The 27,214-nt window shown below is 45.3% G+C and overlaps 1 protein-coding gene across 1 annotated transcript; it reads left to right on the forward strand.

The window, feature by feature from the left end:
• Nucleotides 1–26,523, forward strand: LOC115143704 (isotocin receptor-like). The gene is made up of 2 exons (XM_029684175.2): nt 1–1,147; nt 26,240–26,523. Exons 1-2 carry the CDS (start codon nt 226–228, stop codon nt 26,491–26,493), a joined length of 1,176 nt encoding a protein of 391 aa, XP_029540035.1. The 5' UTR covers nt 1–225; the 3' UTR covers nt 26,494–26,523.
• The last annotated feature ends 691 nt before the right edge of the window (nt 26,524–27,214 follow it).

Below are 27,214 nucleotides of genomic sequence, written 5' to 3' on the forward strand. Positions count from 1 at the left end.
AAGAAATAAAGCTTCAGCGCAAAATTGGGATTCCGTTTTTCCCATCGTGTGTAAATGGTAACAACCCAGCTCCACACACGGATGCTTTGTCTTGTCTTGACACCTGTTAGATGAAGAGCCAAAGAAGACGTTTAAAACAACTGTCCAATTGTAGGGTGGCTGAACGTTGCTGCTATTGCATGATTTTTCGTCGCGGTTGGACTGAGAGAGAATACGGTCAACACAATGGAAAGTAGTACACTAAATGAGCAGAACTTTTGGCCATTTAACGAATCATTGGGGAACTCAACCCTTGGCAACGGGACCATCGGGGGAAATCAAACAAACCCCCTGAAACGGAATGAGGAGGTGGCTAAAGTGGAGGTGACTGTGCTCGCCTTGGTCCTGCTCCTGGCGCTGGTGGGGAATCTGTGCGTCCTGGTGGCCATTCACACCACCAAGCACACACAGTCCCGAATGTACTACTTCATGAAACACCTCAGCATCGCGGATCTCGTTGTGGCTATATTTCAGGTCTTGCCACAACTTATCTGGGACATTACTTTCCGTTTCTATGGACCCGATATCCTGTGCAGGTTGGTGAAATACTTCCAGATCGTCGGGATGTTCGCATCTACCTATATGCTTGTTTTGATGTCTATAGACAGGTGCTTGGCGATTTGTCAGCCGCTTCGGTCTCTGCACAAGCGAAAAGACCGTTTCTACGTGATTATCTCCTGGGTCCTCAGCCTAGTGTTCAGCAGCCCACAAATGTACATTTTTTCCCTGAAGGACGTTGGCTCTGGAGTGTATGATTGTTGGGGTGACTTCGTGGAGCCCTGGGGTGCCAAAGCGTATATAACTTGGATTAGCCTTACCATCTACATCATACCAGTGGCCATCCTGAGCCTATGCTATGGACTAATAAGCTTTAAGATCTGGCAAAACTTTAGAATGAAAACCAAGAGGGAGCAGTGCATAAGCCTCACCCCGAAGACTTCGAAAGGCCTTGCGCTCGCTCGGGTGAGCAGTGTAAAACTCATCTCCAAAGCGAAGATAACTACAGTTAAAATGACATTTGTCATAGTTCTGGCGTATATCGTTTGCTGGACTCCTTTCTTCACCGTGCAGATGTGGACGGCTTGGGATCCAACGGCGCCTCGAGAAGGTAAGTTCAAACTCCATCTCGAAAATAACCATGCAAATTATTTCTTCAGTTTGAGATTCCGTGCGTAATATGAAATACTTTAACCAGGTGGCTTCGCAATTCTAGACTGTTGCCATTCATATATCCATCTTGAAATTAAATGTCCATGTTTACTTTAAAACGCTCGGAAGGTATTCTGTCTCGGGACTTATAATGCGGTGTGCGTAATGTTAGGTGCATTTTCACCAAATAGCCATGATAATACAAATATATTTCAACAGCCTTTATCATTGACAGTCAATTGAAATTCGCACAGGTCTGACATGAGGAACATCAAAGGATGTATGCCATTGTACCGGAAAATTAGACGCATCATATAAAGTAATATCCTACCCACATGCAGTGGATGAAATGACAAAATAAACTTAAATAAATCCGCAGCCCTTCATAGGCTATGGTGTGCCTCCAGCCAACAAAAATACTATGATGCAAATGAAGCTCTGCCCACCTATAGAATGTTATGGTGACTTGTGGAGATACGGGTGGAGCGATCCGAACAAATATGTATGAAAAATATTTTCTCGTTATATTCGTTTCATATAGGTCTATATAGGGCATACGCCGTAAAAAATATCCTTAATTTTAGAAGTGGCCTGAATATTACAATGGTTGTCCAGAATTGTTACAGACTTTTTATGAATACTAAAAACACCACCTCCATTTGACGCACTCGCCATAACGAACAGCAACAACCCGAGAGGGTCGTTTAATTGCAATACCCCTCCACTGAAGCGAAGCAAAGTAGGCATAGACTACCGCCGCAAATGTCCATGCAACTAAAAAATAACTTAAGTCACTGAAAACAGTCTTTCCGGACTGTAACCTCCATGGTTTGTGCACACCTCTGCATGGATGTGTTTTTGAGGCCCAACCATCTGAGCCTTCCTGCAGTGAATCATTAATCAGATTATGCGTGTGGGCTGCATGCTGAGCTCTTCTGTTGTTACCTGGGAGGCACGTCGGAGTGCAAGAGTGACAGGTAATATTGGGGCCACGCATGTCATCTCCTCAGTCAAGCCCACGAGAGTACCACGTGCTTCAATGGAGCAGACAGCCCACCGGTGCAATTCATTTCTTAATGACCTGCCTTATGACCACACCCTATATAGTATGGCCAGGGTTCGATACCCAGTCAATCACACTTTACATACTTAGCCAGGCCTATTTACATTAGGCTATATACTGGCTTGGACTGGAGGGGGATTGAGCAATCTATGCTAAACCAAATACAGTAGATGGCCTTCTGGTTGGGGTTGGCATTTTGTTTATGTTCTATCCTTTGAAGAAGATTCATATATTACTGAAGCTGTAAACAGATTAAATGAGAGTGGTAAATCAAAGTGAGACTATCCATACATTTGAAAGACACCAGAGTTACACCACAGCACTATGTATCCTGAGTGGCGCAGTGGTCTAAGGCACAGCACCTCAGTGCTAGAGGTAGCACTACAGACCCAGGTTTGATCCCAGGCTGTATCACAACCGGCTGTGATTGGGAGTCCCATAGGGCAGCGCACAATTGGCCCAGCGTCGTCCAGGTTAGGGGAGGGTTTGGCCGGAGTAGGCCGTCATTGAATATAAGAATTTGTTCGTACCTAGTTAAACGCAACTGTTCTGTGCTGTCCCCTCCTGATCCCCACAGCAGCTCTATCACATATGAGTTATATTTCCCAACATCCCAAGACAAACACCAGGATATTGAACAAGTTGGTAAACAGTCATTATATTCCCCAAACAATTTTGCATTACACGTGTATGGAAAAGTATGGAAAATAATATTCTCAGCCAAAGTTCCCATGAAGTTTGCAGGATGATCCAAGATGAGTAACAATACTTATTAAGCAATAAGGCACGAGGAGGTGTGGTATATGGCTAATATACCACGGCTAAGGGCTGTTCTTACGTACGATGCAACGCGGAGTGCCTGGATACAGCACTTAGCCGTGGTATATTGGCCATATACCATGAACCCCCAAGGTGCCTTACTGCTATTATAAACTGGTTACCAACTAAATTAGAGCAGTAAAAATACATATTTTGTCATACCTGTGGTATACGGTCTGATATACCATGGCCCTTTAGCCAATCAGCATTCAGGGCTCGAACCACCCAGTTTATAATGTAGGCTTTGTCCCTGTAAGCCTATTGGGGTGTGCCAGGTTCAAGCAGGCAGGCTGTTGTTCCCTGCTAGAAAATTGTGTTTATTTACAGTGCTTTTATTATCATCCTTGAACAGACATACACAGCCTGTGATCTCCCAAAGACAACCTCTTAGGGGTGCAGCATCCACTGGAGACTTTTGAACCCTTCTGAGAACAACACACAATCAGTGGATTTGCCCCAATTAAACAGCTTTTTTTTTTTACTACATAGGTGTTGCTTTTGTCCAGGTGGGAAAGGCGGCCCATCTTAAAACTGTGTCCATACCCTTGTCCATTCCTGAGTGCACAGCCTCCATTTTCCCTACGCTGACTCACCCTCTGCTCTGTGTGACGCTGACTGGCATGGACTATATTAATTGGCAGTCTGCCCAGTCCCCATGGAATCCTTTTGTTTATGGCCACTGTATGTTCTTCTCTGCATTTTACAGGATGTTTATTAAACAGACACCAAGCCTCATTGTTGTTACAGTCATTTTAAAGTACAGCATTATACATAATGATAGATGCATCTTTTATTAAAACAGGGAAGCCCTTTTCAGCTGTGCCGACTCAAACAACACACGTGATCATAGAGAGCTATTGTACCAGCTTCCATTGAAATAATAGTATGGAGCATCTGATAGCCAGGTCAGTGGTTGGCTGAGAGCCAAAATAAAATGTGAGAAAAGCAAGGCCCCTCTCTTGTAAAGTCTTCTTTAGGAATTCTACTACTCAGCTGCTTTGGCATAGTAAATCCTCTGAAATAGTGTTGAAATTAAACTCGGATGATCGTGCCAATCAGGCTGTGGTCATTAGTCAGTACAGAACCTGATAGTTGAGCAGATTTACCAATGAGGGGAAGCATTTTCTGCATTCAAATTTGTGAGTTTGTGTGATTTATCATCTCCTGTGAACGACACCATGAGCTAATTGTTATTTTGATCATAATTCCTTCCTTCAAATCACATATTGGCCCCATTCTCACCCGCGCTCCTTCCTTTTACAAAGCCATAAGAATGTTTAATAGTCATGATATGTGATCTGGCTATGCTGTGTGAAGACATTTAGCATATATATTGAACATTACACAGGACATTAATTTACATTTTGACTTCCGTTTAATGGAACCATTATTTGCTGGTAAATAATATCCAAACAAGGAAGCTCTGCATGGCACTGCCTAACAGAGTTAGATCAAAGAAATGTTGTGTCAGTGTTAGTCTGTGTATGTCCGTTTGACTGCTGCTTAGTACAACTTGTGGTTTGTTAAGATCTCACTAACCACCTTTCATGCCTCAGTGAAAAGATACATGATCTAATGCCAAGCTGCATTCATTCAAATTCCTCCCTCCCTCACAAGAGCAAGGTTATACATTTTACAGAGGACATTTATTGAGTTATTCATTCATCTATCATACTGCCTTGTGTTCCTTTGAGATTGAAGTTGTGTAACTTTGTGGCTGAATGTTATAAAGCAATGGTATTACAGTGTAACTACTTTATAGCTGCAGGACATCCATAATAACTTGTCATATGGTGGAGTTTACTCTTTTCTATATTACATTTTCATTTGAGTTATCTAGTAGATCAATTCCGCTTTACTTTTGCATCACTGCAAGCCCCCCCACACACACACATTAATTAGAGTTAGGAAACTGTGTAGGCCCTAGGCCTATCCCCGGTCCAGACTAAGCATGTGTCCTCCCTGCTCTGACACTGTAAAAGCCAGACAATAGAATGATTTACATTGTTCACAGCCGGACACTTGTGCACCTATAACTCACAGCCTTAATGACTGATGAATCAATTAGCTCCAAATTACTTGGCGGCTGCTGTAACATTCCGCCGATTGTTCCCAGTGATTTCAATTTGAGCAACCTTCATATCAGAGCTGGAGGGCCAGCCATTAAAGATGATGCAAGCGGAACACGGGGTGGAGAGAGACGAAGGGAGAGAGATTAGCAATCAGAATAGGTTAATTGAATACAGGACATGGGCCCATTCCATTAATCTCAAACTAATTTACCATATGTCAATTCGCCGGTGTACATACAGATGGAGGATCTTCATTTGATCACCCTGTTTCAGGAGAACTCTACTGCAATGCAGTAATTGAACTTACAGTGTGTTTTGAGGCTTAAAACGGCTTGTGAAGTGTGTAATTTCCATTTTGACATTTCAGATTTGATTTTCCCTTATGAAAAATGTATCAACCCCACAAAAATGTCCACTAATTACAATCCACATAATAATCCACATTTCCTGTTGCTGCAGGATTATTTTCCTGTTGTAGCCAACTGGCTCAAATTAAGATCCTACACCTGTGGCATAAATGTCAACCTACGCATCACTGCTGTCTGTCTCCCCCGGTAGCTTTATTACCATTTCGGGTGTGAATGCTATCTGGGTGTTTCTATTGTGTTGGTGTGTATGTGTTTATGTGTGTGTGTATTTGTGTTTGTGTCAAGAACAATCCAATCAGGGATGGAGATAGAACGGGGGTAATTAATTAGGATGAAAGTGGTTTCCTCATGTTGGTCCTCAGAAGATCCATAGGTTAAGAACATATTGAGACAGGCTGGCATTTCACCACAACCATGTTTATACGACTTTAAATGTTAAATGTAGATTATTACAACATGTGAATGAGATCAAATGAAATCAAACCATTCCATCAGATGTCATCTTAAAAAATTACCTTTATATCTTCAAACAAATGAATGTCTACCACAAAAAGGGTTGCAAACGGTGGGTACTGGAAACTTAGTAAGTTTACCAATAAACTACCAGAATTTTGGTAACTTTCAAGGATTTTATGTGGCCCTTTTGGGTACTTCAGATTATCACAGGTGTCTGTAATTATCTCTGGCCCTCTGTTTGGCATCATCACATGTAAAAGATATAACATAATCAAATAAGATGATTTAGTAAAATAAATAATAGAATGACAAAGCTGTAAAACAATATCCTATATATACAGTGCTTTCAGAAAATATTCAGACCCGTGGACTTTTCCCACATTTTGTTATGTTACAGCCTTATTCTAAAATTGATTAAATAAATAAAAATCCTCATCAATCTACACACAATACCCCATAATGAAAAAGCGAAGTCAGGTTTTTAGAACATAGGTGGGAAAACAAAGAAATACAACACATAGAATTCCCATCCAAATCACACCCTGACCAAACCAAATAGAGACATAAAAAGGCTCTCTAAGCTCAGGATGTGAAACTTGGCTATGAGACTCGAGCTCAGGTGCATCCTGTTTCAGTTCATCATCCTTGAGATATTTCTACAACTTGATTGGAGTCCACCCGTGGTAAATTCAGTTGACTGGACAGGATTTGGAAATGCACACAACTGTCTATAAAAGGTCCCACAGGGGAACCAAAACATTTCTCCAGAATTGAAGTTCCCCAAGAACACATTGGCCTACATCATTCTTAAATGGAAAAAGTTTGGAACAACAAAGACTCTTCCTAGCGCTGGCCACGATCGAACATCTCTGGAGGGACCTTAAAATAGCTGTGCAGTGACGCTCCCCATCCAATTTGACAGAGCTTGAGAGGATCTGCAGAGATGAATGGGAGAAACTCCCCAAATAGGTGTGCCAAGCCTATAGCGTCATACCCAAGAAGACTCAATGCTGTAATTGGTGCTTCAACAAAGTAATAAATGTGCTTTGTCATTATGGGGTATTGTATGTCGATTGATGAGGGAAAAACACACTTTTAACCATTTTAGTACAAGGCTGTGTTGTAACAAAATGTGAAAAAATGAAACGGTTCTAAATACTTTCCAAATGCACTGTAACCCTGGATCCACAATATGGCAGAGGTTGAAAAGCACTGTAACCCTGGATCCACAATATGGCAGAGGTTGAAAAGCACTGTAACCCTGGATCCACAATATGGCAGAGGTTGAAAAGCACTGTAATCCTGGATCCACAATATGGCAGAGGTTGAAAAGCACTGTAACCCTGGATCCACAATATGGCAGAGGTTGAAAAGCACTGTAACCCTGGATCCACAATATGGCAGAGGTTGAAAAGCACTGTAATCCTGGATCCACAATATGGCAGAGGTTGAAAAGCACTGTAACCCTGGATCCACAATATGGCAGAGGTTGAAAAGCACTGTAATCCTGGATCCACAATATGGCAGAGGTTGAAAAGCACTGTAACCCTGGATCCACAATATGGCAGAGGTTGAAAAGCACTGTAATCCTGGATCCACAATATGGCAGAGGTTGAAAAGCACTGTAACCCTGGATCCACAATATGGCAGAGGTTGAAAAGCACTGTAATCCTGGATCCACAATATGGCAGAGGTTGAAAAGCACTGTAATCCTGGATCCACAATATGGCAGAGGTTGAAAAGCACTGTAACCCTGGATCCACATTATGGCAGAGGTTGAAAAGCACTGTAATCCTGGATCCACAATATGGCAGAGTTTGAAAAGCACTGTAACCCTGGATCCACAATATGGCAGAGGTTGAAAAGCACTGTAATCCTGGATCCACAATATGGCAGAGGTTGAAAAGCACTGTAACCCTGGATCCACAATATGGCAGAGGTTGAAAAGCACTGTAATCCTGGATCCACAATATGGCAGAGGTTGAAAAGCACTGTAACCCTGGATCCACATTATGGCAGAGGTTGAAAAGCACTGTAACCCTGGATCCACAATATGGCAGAGGTTGAAAAGCCATAACACATATGTTTCCTTAACAGCAGGTTATGGTCAATAATGTCAACGGCTGCACTGAAATCCAGCGGTATAGCTCCCACAATCTTCTTATTATCAATTTCTCCAGACATTTGTGTCAGTGCAGTACATGTTGAGTGCCCTTCTGTATAAGCATGCTGAAAGTCTGTTGTTAATTTGTTGACAGAGAAATAGAATTGTATTTGGGCTTTTTCCCAACAGTTTGCTAAGAGCTGGTAGCAAGCTGATAGGTCTGCTGTTACAACCAGTAAAGGACACTTTACCACTCTTGGGTAGTGGAATTACTTTGGCTTCCCTCCAGGCCTGACGACAAGGACTTTCCTCTTGGCTCAGATTAAATATACCATCCATCTTGTTATTGCCAGGAGGTTTGTTGTTATTCATCGATAACAATAACTTTACAGAATTCAAACTTGCAATGCTTTTCTTTCGCTATTAGTTTATTTTATGCATGAATACGACGCTTAACTATTTTAGGCCCAGTTTTCGGAAACTTTGGCTTTCCTGGATATAGCCACAATATTGTGATCACTGCATCCAATGGGTTCAGATACAGCTTCAGAACAAAGTTCTACAGTAATAGTAAAAATGTGATCAATACATGTGGATGTTCTTGTTCCTGTAGTGTTTGTAAACACCCTGGTAGGTTGATTAATAACCTGAACCAGATTACAGGCACTGGTTACAGTGAGAAGCTTCCTCTTGAGTCGACAGCTTAATGAAAACCAGTTGACAATCAGATCCCCAAGAAAGTAGAACTCTCTGTTAACATCACATACACTATCAAGCATTTCACACATATTAGTTAGGTACTAACCATTAGCACTTGGTGGCCTATAGCAATACCCCAAAAGAAAAGGCTTTAGATGTGCAAAATGAACACACAACCACAACACTTCAATAACACTTCAATAACCCTCAATAACTTCAATAACCTTCAATAGTCATCAAAGTAGTTGTCAGTGAATCTCAGAAATGGCTAATATATTAATATTATCTAATGATAGCAAGTTATTGATTTCATGAACCTTTTTTTTATCTTTTTTTCCTTTTTTATGTCTCTATTTTGGTTTGGTCAGGGGGTGGGCATTCTATGTTTTGTTCTGTGTGTTGTATTTCTATTGGTTTGGCCTGGTATGGTTCCCAATCAGAGGCAGCTGTCAATCGTTGTCTTTGATTGAGAACCATACTTAGGTAGCCTGTTCCCACCTGTTGTTTGTGGGTAGTTATTTTCTGTTTAGTGTGTGTTGCACCTGACGGAGCTGTTTCGGTTGTCTCTTTGTTGTTTGCATTTTTAGTGTTCAGTTTCTAATAAACATGATGAACATGTACCATGCTGCGCTTTGGTCCTCACCTTCTTCCACCAACGGCCGTTACACTACATAGATTCATATGGGCTATTTTCAGCCCTTTCCTGGATAGACTATCAGAGATAGACATAATATGGAAAACAAGCAAAATAAAACAATATATAGTACGTTCCTCTCAAGCTCTTGGCTCTTTCCAGAACAGCTACCTTGTCCTTGAACCTCAGGAACTTGACCTCAATCTTCATGTGGTCCATCCTCAGTTTCTCCGAGATCATTTCCCTCAACATTGTATTCAGACTCCGTCCAGGTCTCATGTGGAGATTCTGTAGTTCCGTCCACAACCATGTTGTTCCGCCTTGATTGTCCCTCAATAATCTGATTTCAAACCAAATGTTATTTGTCGCATACACATATTTACCAGATGCTTTTGCAGGTGTAGCAAAATGCCTGTGTTTCTAGCTCCAACAGTGCAGTAGTATCTGACAATTCAAAACAATACACCCAAATCTAAATGTAAAATAATGGAATTAAGACAAGCAATGTCGGAGTGGTATTGACTACAATTGTCACGCCTTGTCACGCCTTGACCTTAGAGCCTTATGTCTCTATTTGGTTTGGTCAGGGTGTGATTTGGGTGGGCATTCTATGTTCTGATTTCTGTGTTTTTTGTTTCTATGTTTTGGCCGGGTATGGTTCTCAATCAGGGACAGCTGTCTATCGTTGTCTGTGATTGGGAATCATACTGAGGCAGCCTTTTTCCTTTGTATTTTGTGGGAAGTTGTCTTTGTTAGTGGCACTGTAGCCCTCGTAAGCGTCACGGTCATTTTGTTGTTTCTTGTTTTTGTTGGCGACATTATAAATAAAGAAATGTACGCTCACCATGCTGCGCTTTGGTCCACTTCTTCAGATGATCGTGACAACAATACAGTACAATATAGTGTATGTATATATATGAAATGAGTAAAACAGTATGTAAATATTTTTAAAGCGACCAGTGATCCATTATTAAAGTGACCAGTGATTCCATGTCTATGTACATAGGGCAGCAGCCTCTAAGGTCCAGTGTTGAGTAACCCGGGTGGTTGTTGGCTAGTGACAGTGACTAAGTTCAGGGACTGGGTGGAGGCCGGCTAGTGATCACTATTTAACAGTCTGATGGTCTTGAGATAGAAGCTGTTTTTCAGTCTCTCGGTCCCAGCTTTGATGCACCTGTACTGATCTCAACTTCTGGAATAGAGCGGGTGAACAGGTCGTGGCTCAGGTGGTTGTTGTCCTTGATGATCTTTTTGGCCTTCCTGGGACATCGGGTGTTGTAGATGTCCTGGAGGGCGGGCTGTGTGCCCCCAGTGATGCGTTGGACACCCTCTGGAGAACCCTGCTTTTGCGGGCGAAGCAGTTGCTGTTCCAGGCTGTGATACAGCCTGACAGGATGCTCTCAATGGTGCATCTGTAAAAGTTTGTGAGGCTCTTAGATGCCAAACCAAATTTCTTCAGTCTCCTAAAGGTTGAACAGGCGCTGAACAGACCATTTCAGATTGTCAGTGATGTGTACGCCGAGGATCTTGACGTTTTTCACCTTCTTCACTGCGGTCCCGTTGATGTGGATTGGGGCTTGCTCCCTCTGCTGTCTCCTGAAGTACACGATCAGCTCCAGTTGACGTTAAAGAAGAGGTTATTTCCCACCCCTCCACCAGGGCCCTCAACTCCCCCCTGTATGCTGTCTCGTAATTATTGGTATTCAGGCCAAACTTGATGATTGAGTTTATGATTGAGTTTAATGTAAGAAAACTTAAATCCGTTTTACCAAATGTATATTAGCATGTTAAATGTGCAACCAGAGGGGGAAAAAACTCTGGACAGCCTTTACTCCACACACAGAGACGCACACAAAGCTCTCCCTCGCCCTCCATTTGGCAAATCTGACCATAATTCTGTCCTCCTGATTCCTGCTTACAAGCAAAAATGAAAGCAGGAAGCACCAGTGACTCGATCAATAAAACCTGGTCAGATGAAGCAGATGCTAAGCTACAGGACTGTTTTGCTAGCACAGACTGGAATATGTTCCGCGATTCTTCCGATGGCATTGAGGAGTACACCACATCAGTCATTGGCTTCATCAGTAAGTGCATTGATGTCACGTTCTTTCAAAATCGAACCCAGAAGCAGACCAGGACAAGGAGAGTAGGAAGAAGGTGAGTATTTATTTACAAGTGAATGTGAATGGGTAGATATATCCAGGTGGCGTAGCGGGCAGCGGTGGTGAGTTGATGGGAGTAAATAGGTGGATCCAATGGGGTAGCGGAATCCTCCGACGACCAGGCGGGAATGGGGTAAATGATCCGGGTGAGTAACTGAAGACAGAACAAACGGAGGTAAGTTTAAGGCAAGCAATACGTAAAAAACAACAAAACTAATTCTATCCAACTTGAGGCTGATACTATGGCACAACATACTGTTCATGGCTAACGATCCGGCAGGGAATGGATGTCAGGTCAGAGCTTTTGAAGGGGAGAGGTGATGATCAGGACAGGTGTGCAGATTACTGATGGGATACAGGTGCGGGTGAACATCGATCTCCCAACAAGCTAATTTGCCCGGCAACCAGACAGGGTGCGTTCCAGGACACCGGAAACACACTCCAGGACAGAAACACAGGCAAACACAGACTCAGGAAGCGGGATTCGTGACAATTGATGACGTTGTCCCCACAGTGACCGTACATACATACCCCGACCAGAAGCCATGGATTACAGGCAACATCCGCACTGAGCTAAAGGCTAGAGCTGCTGCTTTCAAGGAGTGGGACTCTAACCCATAAGCTTATAATAAATTCTGCGATCGCCTTTTGACGAACCATCAAACAGGCAAAGCGTCAATACAGGACTAAGATCGAATCGCACTACACCGGCTCTGACGCGTCAGACTACAGACTACAAAGGGAAGCACAGCCGAGAGCTGCCCAGTGAAACGAGACTACCAGATGAGCTAAACTACTTATATGCTCGCTTCGAGGCAAATAACAGTGAAATATGCATGAGCACCAGCGGTTCCGGGAAGACTATGTGATCACGCTCTCCACAGCCAATGTGGGAAAGACCTTTAAACAGGTCAACATTCACAAGGCCGCTGGACCAGACAGATTACCAGGACGTGTACTGCGAGCATGCACTGACCAACTGGCAAGAGTCTTCACTGACATTTTCATTACCTCTCCCTGTCCGAGTCTGAAATACCAACATGTTTTAAGCAGACCACCATAGTCCCTGTGCCCAAGAACACTAAGGTAACCTGTCTAAATTACTACCGACCCAAGGCACTAACGTATGTAGTGCTTTGAAAGGCTGGTCATGGCTCACATCAACATCATTATCCCAGAAACCCGAGACCCACTCCAATATGCATACCGCCCAAACAGATCCACAGATGATCTCTATTGCACTCCACAATGCCCTTTCCCACGTAGACAAAAGGAAAACCTATGTGAGAATGTTCATTGACGACAGCTCAGCGTTCAACACCATAGTTCCCTCAAAGCTCATCAATAAGCTGCTCTACCTCGGACCGCATGGCACTACAGAGGGTAGTGCGAACGGCCCAGTACATCACTGGGCCCAAGCTTCCTGCCATCCAGGACCTCTATACCAGGCGGTGTCAGAGGAAGGCTCTAAAAATGGTCAAATACTCCAGCCACCCTAGTCATAGACTGTTCGCTCTGCTGCCACAGCGGTACCTGAGCAGTACCTGAGCGCCAAGTCTAGGTCCAAGAGGCTTCTAAACAGCTTCGACCCCCAAGCCATAAGTCTCCTGAACATCAAATCAAATGGCTTCCCAGACTATTTGCATTGACCCTCCCCCTTTTACATTGCTGCTACTCTCTGTTGTTGTCATCTATGCATAGTCACTTTAATAACTCTCCCTACATGTACATATTACCTCAACTAACCGGTGCCACTGCACATTGACTCTGTACCGGCACCTCCCTGTATATAGTCTCGCTATTGTTATTTTACTGCTGCTCCTAAATGACTTGTTACTTTTATTTCTTATTGTTATCCATATCTTTTTAAACTGCATTGTTGGTTTGGGGCTCGTAAGTAAGCATTTCACTGTTCACCTGTTGTATTCGGCGCATGTGACTAATAAAACTTGATTTGATTTGATTTTGAAAGGTGTGTGTGGCCATACAGTTATGGGTGAACAGGCAGTACAGGAGGGGGCTGCGCACGCACACTTGTGGGGACCCTGTGTTGAGGATCAGCGTTGTTGAGGTGTTGTTTCTTACCTTCAGCATCTGGGGTGGCCTGTCAGGAAGTCCAGGACCCAGCTTCACAGGGCGGGGTTCAGACCCAGGGCCCCGAGCTTAATGATATTCTTGGAGGGTACTATCGTACTGAACGCTGAGCTGTACTCAATGAACAGCATTCTTACATAAGTATTCTTTTGTTCAGATGGGATAGGGCAGTGTGCAGTGCGATGGCGATTGCATCGTCTGTGGATCTATTGGGATGGTATGCAAATTGAAGTGGGTCTTGGCTGTCAGGTAGGGTGGGGGTGGTATGATCCTTAATTAGCGTCTCAAAGCACTTCATGATGACAAAAGTGAGTGCTACAGGGCAATAGTAATTTAGTTCATTTACATTTGCTTTCCTGGATAAAGGTAAAATGGTGGACATCATGAAGCAAGTGGGGACAGCAGACTGGGATAGGGAGAGATTGAGTACAGTTGAAGTCACCAGCTGATTGTCATAAAAAAATATATGCACCTATAATTAACCCTAAATTATTCTATGGAATCTAAAATAGATATAATTATTTGATGTTTAAAGATGGTGAGGGAAATAAAAGTCTCCAACTTCAGCGATTTTTGCAATTCGTTCCAGCCACAGGCAGCAGAGAACTGTAAGGAAAGGCGGCCAAATGAGGTGTTGGCTTTAGGGATGATCAGTGAGATACACCTGCTGGAGCGCGTGCTACGGGTGGGTGTTGTCATCGTGACCAGTGAACTGAGATAAGGCGGAGCTTTACCTACCATGAACTTGTAGATGACCTGGAGCCAGTGGGTCTGGCGACGAATATGTAGCGAGGGCCAGCCGACTAGAGCATACAGGTCGCAGTGGTGGGTGGTATAAGGTGCTTTAGTAACAAAACGGATGGCACTGTGATAAACTGCATCTAGTTTGCTGAGTAGAGTATTGGAAGCTATTTTGTAGATGACATCGCCGAAGTCGAGGATCGGTAGGATAGTCAGTTTTACTAGGGTAAGTTTGGCAGCGTGAGTGAAGGAGGCTTTGTTGCGAAATAGAAAGCCGACTCTAGATTTGATTTTGGATTGGAGATGTTTGATATGAGTCTGGAAGGAGAGTTTACAGTCTAGCCAGACACCTAGGTACTTATAGATGTCCACATATTCTAGGTCGGAACCATCCAGGGTGGTGATGCTAGTCGGGAGTGCGGCTGCAGGCAGCGAACGGTTGAAAAGCATGCATTTGGTTTTACTAGCGTTTAAGAGCAGTTGGATGCCACGGAAGGAGTGTTGTATGGCATTGAAGCTCGATTGGAGGTTAGAGAGCACAGTGTCCAAGGTGGATCAGGGAATCGCCCGCAGCAAGAGCAACATCATTGATATATACAGAGAAAAGAGTCGGCCTGAGAATTGAACCCTGTGGTACCCCCATAGAGACTGCCAGAGGACCGGACAACATGCCCTCCGAGTCTGGTTCATCCTTGGGAGCAATTTCCAAACGCCTGAATGTACCGCGTTCATCTGTACAAACAATAATATGCAAGTATAAACACCATGTGACCACGCAGCCGTCGTACCGCTCAGGAAGGAGACATGTTCTGTCTCCTAGAGATGAATATACTTTGGTGAGAAAAGTGCAACTCAATCCTAGAACAACAACAAATGACCTTGTGAAGATGCTGGAGGAAACAGGTACAAAAGTATCTATATCCACAGTAAAACAAGTCCTATATCGACATATCCTGAAAGGCCGCTCAGCATGGAAGAAGCCACTCCTCCAAAACCGCCATAAAAAAACAGACTACGGTATGCAACTGCACATGGGGACAAAGATCATACTTTTGGGAGAAATGTTCTCTGGTCTGATGAAACAAAAAATAGAACTGTTTGACCATAATGACCATCGTTATGTTTGGAGGAAATAGGGGGAGGCTTGCAAGCCGAAGAACACCATCTCAACCGTGAGGCACAGGGGTGACAGCATCATGTTGTGGGGGTGCTGTGCTGCAGGAGGGACTGGTACACTTCACAAAATAGATGGCATCATGAGGGATGAAAATTATGTGAATGTATTGAAGCAACATCTCAAGACATCAGTCAGGAAGTTAAAACTTGTTCTCAAATGGGTCTGGACAATGACCACAAGCATACTTCCAAAGTTGTGGAAAATTGTCTCAAGGACAACTAAGTCAAGGTATTGGAGTGGCCATCACAAAGCCCTGACCTCAATCCTGTAGAACATTTGTGGGCAGACCTGAAAAAGTGTGTGCAAGCAAGGAGGCCTACAAACCTGACTCAGTTACACCAGCTCTGTCAGGAGGAATGGGCCAAAATTCACCCAATTTATTGTGGGAAGCTTGTGGATCGCTGCCCGAAACGTTTGACCCAAGTTCAACAATTGAAAGGCAATGCTAACAAATTCAAAATACTAATTGAGTGTATATAAACTTCTGACCCACTGGGAATGTGATGAAAGAAATAAAAACTGAAATAAAAAATTATTTCTACTATTATTTTGACATTTCACAATCTTAAAATAAAGTGGTGATCCTAACTGGCCTAAGACAGGGAATTTTTACTGCGATTAAATGTCAGGATTTGTGAAAAACTGAGTTTAAATGTATTTGGCTATGTAACGGTTTTCTAGGTGTGAAGGAGAGTCGGACCAAAATGCAGCGTGTAGATTGCGATCCATAATTTAATAAACAAACGTAACACGAATCTAAATACAAACACTAAACGTAACGAAAACCGAAACAGCCTATACTTGTGTACACTAACACATAGACAGGAACAAGGACACCAAGGACAATCACCCACGACAAACTCAAAGAATATGGCTGCCTAAATATGGTTCCCAATCAGAGACAACGATAAACACCTGCCTCTGATTGAGAACCACTCCAGACAGCCATAGACTTTGCTAGATCACCCCACTAGCTACAATCCCAATCTATACACACCACATACAAAAACCCATGCCACACCCTGGCCTGACCCAATACATGAAGATAAACACAAAATACTTGGACCAGGGCGTGACAGAACCCCCCCCCTAAGGTGCGGACTCCCGAACGCACCTCAAAACAATAGGGAGGGTGCGGGTGGGCGTCTGTCCATGGTGGCGGCTCTGGCGCGGGACGTGGACCCCACTCAGTCAATGTCTTAGTCCCCTCTCCTCGCGTCCCTGGATAGTCCACCCTTGCCGCCGACCATGGCCTAGTAGTCCTCACCCAGAACCCCACTGGACTGAAGAGCAGATCGGGACTGAAAGGCAGCTCGGGACTGAAAGGCTTGGGAGTGAGAGAAAGCTCGGGAGTGAGAGAAAGCTCGGGAGTGAGAGGAAGTTCTGGAGTGAGAGGAAGTTGGGAGTGAGAGGAAGCTCGGGAGTGAGAGGAAGCTCGGGAGTGAGAGGAAGCTCAGGAGTGAGAGGAAGCTCAGGCAGGTAGATAGATCTACCAGATCCTGGCTGGCTGGTGGTTTCAGCAGATCCTGGCTGACTGGCAGATCCTGGCTGACTGGCGGATCCTGGCTGACTGGAAGATCCTGGCCGACTGGCAGATCCTGGCCGACTGGCAGATCCTGGCAGACTGGCAGTTCTGGCAGATCCCGGCTGACTGGCGGATCTGGAAGAGTCTGGTTGACTGGCAGATCTGGAAGAGTCTGGTTGACTGGCGGATCTGGAAGAGTCTGGCTGACTGGCGGATCTGGAAGAGTCTGGCTGACTGGCGGATCTGGAAGAGTCTGGCTGACTGGCGGATCCTGGCAGACTGAAAGATCTGGCTGCTCCATGCTGACTGGCGGCTCTGGCTGCTCCACGCTGACTGGCGGCTCTGGCTGCTCCATGTAGGCTGACAGCTCTGGCGGCTTCTTACAGACTAGCAGCTCTGGCGGCTCCGTGCAGACTGGCAGCTCCTTGCAGACAGACAGCTCCTTGCAGACTGGCAGCTCCTTGCAGACTGGCAGCTCCTTGCAGACTGGCAGCTCTGGCTGCTCCATGCAGACTGACAGCTCTGACTGCTCCATGCAGGCTGACAGCTCTGGCTGCTTCATGCAGACTGACAGCTCTGGCTGCTCCATGCAGACTGAATCTCTGGCTGCTCCATGCAGACTGACAGCTCTGGCTGCTCCATGCAGACTGACATCTCTGACTGCTCCATGCAGGCTGACAGCTCTGGCTGCTTCATGCAGACTGACAGCTCTGGCTGCTCCATGCAGACTGAATCTCTGGCTGCTCCATGCAGACTGACAGCTCTGGCTGCTCCATGCAGACTGACAGTTCTGGCTGCTCCATGCAGACTGACAGTTCTGGCTGCTCCATGCAGACTGACAGCTCTGGCTGCTCCATGCAGACTGACAGCTCTGGCTGCTCCATGCATACTGACAGTTCTGGCTGCTATATGCAGACTGACAGCTCTGGCTGCTCCATGCAGGCTGACAGCTCTGGCTGCTTCATGCAGACTGACAGCTCTGGCTGCTCCATGCAGACTGACAGCTCTGGCTGCTCCATGCAGACTGACAGCTCTGGCTGCTCCATGCAGACTGACAGCTCTGGCTGCTCCATGCAGGCTGGCAGCTCTGGCTGCGCTGAACAGACAGGAGACTCCAGCAGCGCTGTAGAGGAAGAAGGCTCTAGCTGCGCTGAACAGGCGGGAGACTCCGGCAGCGCAGGAGAGAAGAAAGGCTCCGACAGTGCTGGAGAGGCGGGAGACTCCGACAGCGCAGGAGAGGCGAGGCGCACTGTAGGCCTGATGCGTGGTGCTGGCACTGGTGGTACTGAACCGAGGACACGCACAGGAAGCCTGGTGCGGGGAGCTGCTACCGGAGGGCTGGGGTGTGGAGGTGGTACTGGATAGACCGGACCGTGCAGGCGCACTGGAGCTCTTGAGCACCGAGCCTGCCCAACCTTACCTGGTTGAATACTCTCGGTCGCCCTGCCAGTGCGGCGAGGTGGAATAGTCCGCACTGGGCTATGCAGGCGAACCGGAGACACCGAGCGCAAGGCTGGTGCCATGTAAGCCGGCCCAAGGAGACGCACTGGCGACCAGATGCGTAGAGCCGGCTTCATGGCATTTGGCTCGACGCTTAATCTAGCCCGGCCGATACGCGGAGCTGGAATATACCTCACCGGGCTATGCACCCGCACTGGGGACACCGTGCGCACCACTGCATAACACGGTGCCTGCCCGGTCTCTAGCCCCCCGGTAACCACAGGAAGTTAGCCTAGGTCTCCTACCTAGCGTAGCCCTACTCCCTGTGAGCCCCCCCTCAATACATTTTTGGGGCTGACTCTCGGGCTTCCATCCGCTACGCCGTGCTGCCTCCTCATACCTGCGCCTCTCAGCTTTCTCCGCCTCCAGTTCTTCCTTGGGCGGCGATATTCTCCAGGCTGAGCCCAGGGTCCTTTACCGTCCAGTTCGTCCTCCCATGTCCATTTCTCCAGGTAGTGCAGCCTCTCCCACTGCAGCTGCTGCTGCTGCCTCTGTTGCTTCTCCTGTGGCTCCTGCCTGTTGACACGCTGCTTGGTCCGTTTGTGGTGGGTGATTCTGTAACGGTTTTCTAGGTGTGAAGGAGAGTCGGACCAAAATGCAGCGTGTAGATTGCGATCCATAATTTAATAAACAAACGTAACACGAATCTAAATACAAACACTACAAAAACCAGAAACGTAACGAAAAACGAAACAGCCTATACTTGTGTACACTAACACATAGACAGGAACAAGGACACTAAGGACAATCACCCACGACAAACTCAAAGAATATGGCTGCCTAAATATGGTTCCTAATCAGAGACAACGATAAACACCTGCCTCTGATTGAGAACCACTCCAGACAGCCATAGACTTTGCTAGATCACCCCACTAGCTACAATCCCCCAATATATACACACCACATACAAAAACCCATGCCACACCCTGGCCTGACCCAATACATGAAGATAAACACAAAATACGTAGACCAGGGCGTGACAGGCTATGGTGTATGTAAACTTCCAACTTCAACTGTACATAACTGATGTCCTCTCTCAATGACTTACAGATTGCTGTCATCTTGCTGTTCTCCTGTTCATTCTCACTGAGCTGACACTGGGAGAACTGCAAACTGTTCTTCATGTCCTGGACCTCTCTAGTCAGGTCTTCCATTCTTTTATTAGTTGACTCCACCAGTATTTGGACAAAACACTTGCAAGCAATTTTTGTTGTAACAACTGCTTGTAGAACTATTTTTGTTCTGTTAAAATATCCTTCTCCTGTGATAAACACCACTGTCCTCAACGGTACTCCCGCCGGTTTTGGTTTTTGTCATGGTAGCAACAAACAGTGCATTGGGTATGTATTCAGACCCTTTCCCTTTTTCCACTTTTATTTAACCTTTATCTACAATTGATTAAACCATTTCCCCCCCATCAATCTACACATAATACCCCATAATGACAAAGGGAAAACAGGTTTTTAGAAATGTTAGAAATTTTATTTAAAAAATTATACCAGTCAAAAGTTTGGATACACCTACTCAAATCAGGGTTTTATTTATTATATCTTTATTTTTAAAAACAATTTTCTACATTGTAGAATAATAGAGAAGACATCACAACTATGAAATAACACATATAACCAAACAAGTTTTCAACAAATCAAAATATATTTTATATTTGAGATTCTTCAAACTAGCCAACCTTTGCATTGATGACAGCTTTGCACACACTTGGCATTCGCTCAACCACCTTCACCTGGAAGCTTTTCCAACAATCGCAGGCTGCGTTTTTAGCCCTCAAGAAAACGCAGCTAGCTTGATAGGCGATAGACAGCTAACTAGCAGCTAGGCTAACTGCTACGCCAAACAACTTCTCAGACACGGCGTTGGTGGGCAGAATCACTGGACAGATAGTAGCAGTCCCAGTAACTGATGCCAACCGCATTGCGGAATCCAAACTCAACAGGTAGCTAGCTACCCAGCTAGCACAGTGGATCTCAAAATCAAATCAAATTTTATTTGTCACATACACATGGTTAGCAGATGTTAATGCGAGTGTAGTGAAATGCTTCTGCTTCTAATTCCGACTATGCAGTAATATCTAACAAGTAATCTAACAATTTCATAACAACTACATTATACACACACAAGTGTAAAGGAATGAATAAGAATATGTACATAAAAATATATATGGATGAGCGATGGCCGAACGACATAGGCAAGATGCAGTAGATGGTATAGAGTATAGTATATACATATTAGATGAGTAGTGTAGGGTATGTAAACATTATATAAAGTGGCATAGTTTAAAGTGACTAGTGATACATTTATGACATCCTATTTTTAATTATTAAAGTGCCTAGAGATTGAGTCAGTATGTTGGTAGCAGCCACTCAATGTTAGTGATGGCTGTTTAACAGTCTGATGGCCTTGAGATAGAAGCTGTTTTGGAGGTGTCCTGGTGTCCTGGAGAGCAGGTAGTTTGCCCCCGGTGATGCGTTGTGCAGACCTCACTACCCTCTGGAGAGTCTTACGGTTGTGGGCAGAGCAGCTGCTGTACCAGGCGGTGATACAGCCCGACAGGATGCTCTCGATTGTGCATCTGTAAAAGTTTGTGAGTGTTTTTAGTGACTAGCCAAATTTCTTCAGCCTCCTGAGGTTGAAGAGGCGCTGCTTCACCATGCTGTCTGTGTGGGTGGACCATTTCAGTTTGTCCGTGATGTGTACGCCGATGAACTAAACATTTTCCACCTGAGCCACTACTGTCCCTTCTATGTGGATAGGGGGGTGCTCCTTCTGCTGTTTCCTGAAGTCCACAATCATCTACTTTGTTTTGTTGACGTTGAGTGTGAGGTTATTTTCCTGACACCACACTCCGAGGGCCCTCACCTCCTCCCTGTAGGCCGTCTCGTCATTGTTGGCAATCAAGCCTACCACTGTAGTGTTGTCTGCAAACTTGATGATTGAGTTGGAGGCGTGCATGGCCACGCAGTCATGGAGGAACAGGGAGTACAGGAGAGGGCTGAGAACGCACCCTTGTGGGGCCCCAGTGTTGAGGAGTGATGGAGATGTTGTTTCCTACCCTCACCACCTGGGGACGGCCCGTCAGGAAGTCCAGGACCCAGTTGCACAGGGCGGGGTTGAGACCCAGCTTAATGACGAGTTTGGAGGTTACTATGGTGTTAAATGCTGAGCTGTAGTCAATGAACAGCATTCTTACATAGGTATTCCTCTTGTCCAGATGGGTTAGGGCAGTTTGCAGTGTGATTGCCAGATGGGTTAGGGCAGTGTGATTGCGATTGTGTCGTCTGTGGACGTATTGGGGCAGTAAGCAAATTGGAGTGGGTCTAGGGTGTCAGGTAGGGTAGAGGTGATATGATCCTTGACTAGTCTCTCAAAGCACTTCATGATGACGGAGGTGAGTGTTACAAGGCAATAGTCATTTAGCTCAGTTACCTTAGCTTTCTTGGGAACTGGAACAATGGTGGCCCTCTTGAAGCATTTGCGAACAGCAGCCTGGGATAAGGATGAATATGTCCGTAAACACACCAGCCAGCTTGTCTGTGCATTCTCTGTGGACGCGGCTAGGGATGCCGTCTGGGCCTGCAGCCTTGCGAGGGTTAACATGTTTAAATGCTTTACTCACGTTGGCTGCGGTGAAGGAGAGTCCGCAGGTTTTGGTAGCGGGCCGTGTCATTGGCACTGTATTGTCCTCAAAGCGAGCAAAGAAGTTGTTTAGTTTGTCTGGGAGCAGGACATTGTAGTCCGCGACAGGGCTGGATTTCTTTTTGTAGTCAGTGATTGACTGTAGACCATGCCACATACCTCTCGTGTCTGAGCCGTTGAATTGCGACTCTACCTTGTCTCTATACTGACGCTTAGCTTGTTTGATTGCCTTGCGGAGGGAATAGCTACACTGTTTGTATTCGGTCATGTTTCTGGTCGCCTTGCCCTGATTCAAAGCAGTGGTTCGCGCTTTCAGTTTTACACGAATGCTGCCATCAATCCACGGTTTCTGGTTGGGGAAGGTTTTAACAGTTGCTGTGGGTATAACATCACCAATGCACTTAGTAATAAACTCGCTCACCGAATCAGCGTATTCATCAATGTTGTTATCCGACGCTATGCGGAACATACTCCAGTCCACGTGATCGAAGCAATCTTGAAGCGTGGAATCAGATTGGTCGGACCAGCGTTGAACAGACCTGAGCACGGGCATTTCCTGTTTTAGTTTCTGTCTATAGGCTGGGAGCAATAAAATGGAGTCGTGGTCAGATTTTCTGAAAGGAGGGCGGGGCAGGGCTTTGTATGCGTTGCGGAAGTTAGATTAACAATGGTCCAGGATTTTTTCTGCCCGGGTAGCGCATTCGATATGCTGATAAAATTGAGGGAGTCTTGATTTCAGATTAGCCTTCTTAAAATCCCCAGCTACAATGAATGCAGCCTCATGATATGTGGTTTCTAGTTTACATAGAGTCCAATGATGTTCATTCAGGGTCATTGATGTGTCTGCTTGGGGGGGATATATACGTCTGTGATTATAAGATAATTATTTTGGTAGTTAATGCGGTCGACATTTGATTGTTAGGAATTATAGGTCAGGTGAGCAAAAAGACTTGAGTTCCTGTATGTTGGTATGATCACACCATGTCTCATTAATCATAAGGCATACCCTAACTGCCCTCCTGCTTACCAGAGAGATGTTTGTTTCTGTCTGCGCGATGTGTGAAGAAACCAGGTCACTGTACCGACTCCCATAGCGTGTCTCGAGTGAGCCACGTTTTCGTGAAACAAAGAACGTTACCGTCTCTGATGTCTCTCTGGAAGGCAGCCCTTGCTCGGATTTCGTCTAGCTTGTTGTCAAGAGCTTGGACGTTGGTGAGTTGTAAACTCGGAAGCGGTGCGCGATGTGCCCGTCTACGGAGCCTGACCAGAAGACCGCTTCTTCTGCCCCTTCCCCGTTGTTTTGGGTCTGGGATCCGATCCATTGTCCTGTGTGGTAGACCAAATAGAGGATCCGCTTCGGAAAAGTCGTATTCCTGGTCGTAATGTTTATATGTTGACATTGCTCTTATATCCAATAGTTCCTCCCGGCTGGGGTAACTATGTAAGAAATAATACATTAAAAAAACAAATACTGCATAGTTTCCTGAGAACGCGAAGCGATGCGGCCATCTCTGTCGGCGCCGGAAGTTCAATGGGCCGATTCCTGCTGAGACTCAGGGCACTCGGCTGAGAGTCAGACTCAGCCGATGTCGTGTGCCCCGAATCTGTGCCGCCTTCGGCAGTATTACTGGATGCGGGGATTGAGCTCGGGCCGATTCTGTTGTGAGTTATCTGGCCCAAATGTATTACTTGGGGCTTGGGCCGATTGTGGCTACTCTCTGACAGATGATTACACGAGCTGCTTTATATAATTAAGGTTTCATTGTTATTTTTTTCCATATTTCTCATTGTTTCTCTGATCAAATAATGTCATTTACATTTAAATTAAATTCTTTAAGAGTCCTGTTTAAGTAGGATTTTAGTATTTTGATACTTTGTGCCAGGCAATTGGTAAGCAAAAACTTTGTGGATGGGGCCTCCCGAGTGGCGTAGAGGTCTAAGACACTGCATCGCTGTGCAAACTGCATTGTTACAGATGCTGGTTCGATACCCGTGCCGGCCGCGACCGGGAGACCCATAAGGTGACTCTCAATTGGCCCAGCGTCGTCCTGGTTAGGGGAGGGTTTGGCCGGCCGGGATGTTCACTCATGTGGCGGGCCAGGTGCATGCACGCTGACACGGTCACCAGGTGTATGGTGTTTCCTCCGACACATTGGTGCGGCTGGCTTCCCGGGTTAAGCATGCATTATGTCAAGAAGCAGTGCGGCTTAGCGGGGTTGTGTTTCGGGTGACGCACGGCTCTCGACCTTCACCTCTCCCGAGTTCGTATGGGAGTTGCAGAGACAAGACAATTGGATATGACGAAAAGGGGGTAAAAAAGAAAGAAAGAAAATTATTCTTAAAAATGGTGGATTATTTAACTAGGCAAGTCAGTTAAGGACAAATTCTAATTTACAATGACGGCCTACACCGGTCAAACCCGGACGACGCTGGGTTAATTCTGCACATGGATTCGATCCAGGGTGTCTGTGGTGACGCCTCAAGCACTGAGATGCAGTGCCTTAGACCACTGCGCCACTCAGGAGCCCATGGATGGGTATAATCTGTAAGTCTAAAATGCATAATAGTAATATTTAAAATGACTAAAACAGGTAATTTTGTATACATTTATTTAAAATGGCATTGGGCCGCTTCTGGGGGGATTCTGGTAAGATGCTGGCAAAGTCAGCTGAATTCCAGTAGGGAATGATTCGGGCTGATTCTGGGCAGTCATTCATTTTGATTCCGGCCGAGTCCAACACCCGATTTCGGGCCGATTCAATCAGTTCCAGCCCCCCGGAAAAGAGGGACGCTTTTGGGCCGATTCCCCATTGCTAGCTGAGTACTAAGACACTTTTCACTTTCCAAAACAACAAACCGAGCTTTCCCTCATTGAACAGGATTTCTGATTACCTCTAGTGCATTTTCTGATTAGATTAAATCCCCCCAGAGAGTGTGTGTCAGCTGTTGGTAGCCAAGCTCTGACTGTGTTTAGGCTCTGTGGAACAGGAGAGAGATGGTCAGTAGTTGTTGGGTTAGTAGTTGTGAAGGGGAAGGGAATACCTAGTCAGTTGCACAACTGAATGCTGTCAACTGAAATGTGTCTCCCGCATTTAAACCAACCCCTTTGCATCAGAGAGGTGCGGTGGTCTGCCTTAATCGACATTCACATCATCGGTGCAGTTGTTGTTGGGCGGTAACTGTCTTGCTTAAGGGCAGAACGACAGATTTTTTCCACCTTGTCGGCTTGTGGATTTGGACCAGCAACCTTTTGTTACCGGCCCAACACTCTTAACTGCTAGGCTACCTGCCGCGCTGTGGTCAGCAGTTATATGGTTGTGGTCAGTAGTTGTGTGGTCAGTAGTTGTGGTTGAGTATTTTTGTGGTCAATAGTTGTGGTCAGTCGTTTTGGTAAGTAGCTGTGTGGTTCAGTAGTTGTGGTCAGTGGTTGTGGTCAGTAGTTGAGAAGTAGACAAAGATTTCATGAGCTCTAACTTTTTGTCTACATTGTTGGCAAAGGGGTAGCTGATTTGTGTCAAAACTTCCATTGCTGCATTTACAGATGGAATGTTGGAGGTGATGACGTCACAATGGGGCCTTTTATAATGTTGAGGAAATCCCGTTAAAGTGGATGAAAATGGACAAAAAAATACTAAAAGCTTAATCATATTTAAAGAATAAAAGATATCAAAACTTGTATACAAGCACATCGATCTGCACGTTTTAAAGTTTGAATGACGTTTCTTGCTTAGAAGAAGTATGACGAAGATTTAAAATGGGACGTTTGCTTTGCAAGTCCCACTAATTACCAAAGTTACCATAGATTGCCATAGATTACCAGTTAATTAACAAAATGACTGAAGATTTGGGTAACTTTGGTAAATTAGCTTTGTAATCCTAACTACAAAACACTAGAACACACTTCTAGCACCAGTTGTCAATTTGCAATCATGTGTGATTGATGTATCAGTAAAAATGTAATGTGTGTGTTTGTCTTGTTTCCCCAGCCATGCCCTTCATCATCTCCATGCTGCTGGCCAGTCTGAACAGCTGCTGTAACCCATGGATCTACATGTGCTTCGCAGGCCACTTGTTCTCAGACCTGAGGCAGAACTTCCTGTGCTGCTCGGCCCGCTATCTCAAGTCCTCCCAATGCCACTGCGAGCGTGACCATGACTCCAGCCGCAAGAGTAACTCCTCCACCTACGTCATCAAGAGCACCAGCAGCCAGAGGAGCATCACACAGACCTCCACCACATGAGACGCCCCGCAGGTCTCCCCCGCAGGCCCCCCCCCCGCAGGTCAGAACTGTGAATCCCCCTTCCCAAACCTTCACCGCCGCCCCAAACCCAGACTTGTCCTTCCCCTTCTCTTGTCCCGCTCCAGGGGAGACTCATCTGATACTATTGCACTGGATTTTTTTTGTGTATCAGACACAGTTGGTCAAGAATAGAATGAACAATTGATTGTTGTACAGATGAAGCAGATTTATTTGGTGACATTTTGTTGAATGTCTCCTCTCACAGCCAAATGTCCTGTCGCAGATCAGAGTGAGTCATCCATTGATTGTGTTTTCAGACTGATGGATTTACGTATTTGGTCTGCGGAGGAGGACAGTAGGTGGTGAATGGAAAATGAAGGACTGACTGTCTGCCACTCCAAACCAAGGAAAGGAGAGGAGAGAGCTGTGTTCTCCTCACCATGGACTTAAAGGCGATTAACATGCCTAAGACTCTGTGTCAAAAAGTTCTGTAATAGTGGTTTGGGTTGTGAATACTGACCAATCCAGAAGGACATTTTAACTTTGTCAACCTGAAGGTTAAGCTACTCTCCTGTTGCTTATGTCTTGCTGCATCGCACCATGTATTAGTTCACACACACACAGTACGTTTCAACTATCCAGTTTGTGAAATGTCCTGGCTTTATGACAATGGCGATATCTGTCAAGTTGTTAAAGCAGCAATCAGCAGTTGAAACAATGA

The sequence above is a fragment of the Oncorhynchus nerka genome, linkage group LG15 (assembly GCF_034236695.1).
Source record: "Oncorhynchus nerka isolate Pitt River linkage group LG15, Oner_Uvic_2.0, whole genome shotgun sequence".
Taxonomy (NCBI): domain Eukaryota; kingdom Metazoa; phylum Chordata; class Actinopteri; order Salmoniformes; family Salmonidae; genus Oncorhynchus; species Oncorhynchus nerka.

Coding starts and splice junctions, on each gene's coding strand:
- LOC115143704 (XM_029684175.2), top strand. CDS start 226: ATGGAAAGTAGTACACTAAATGAGCAGAACTTTTGGCCATTTAACGAA. Junction 1,148..26,239: donor TCCAACGGCGCCTCGAGAAG/GTAAGTTCAAAC, acceptor TTGTTTCCCCAG/CCATGCCCTTCATCATCTCC.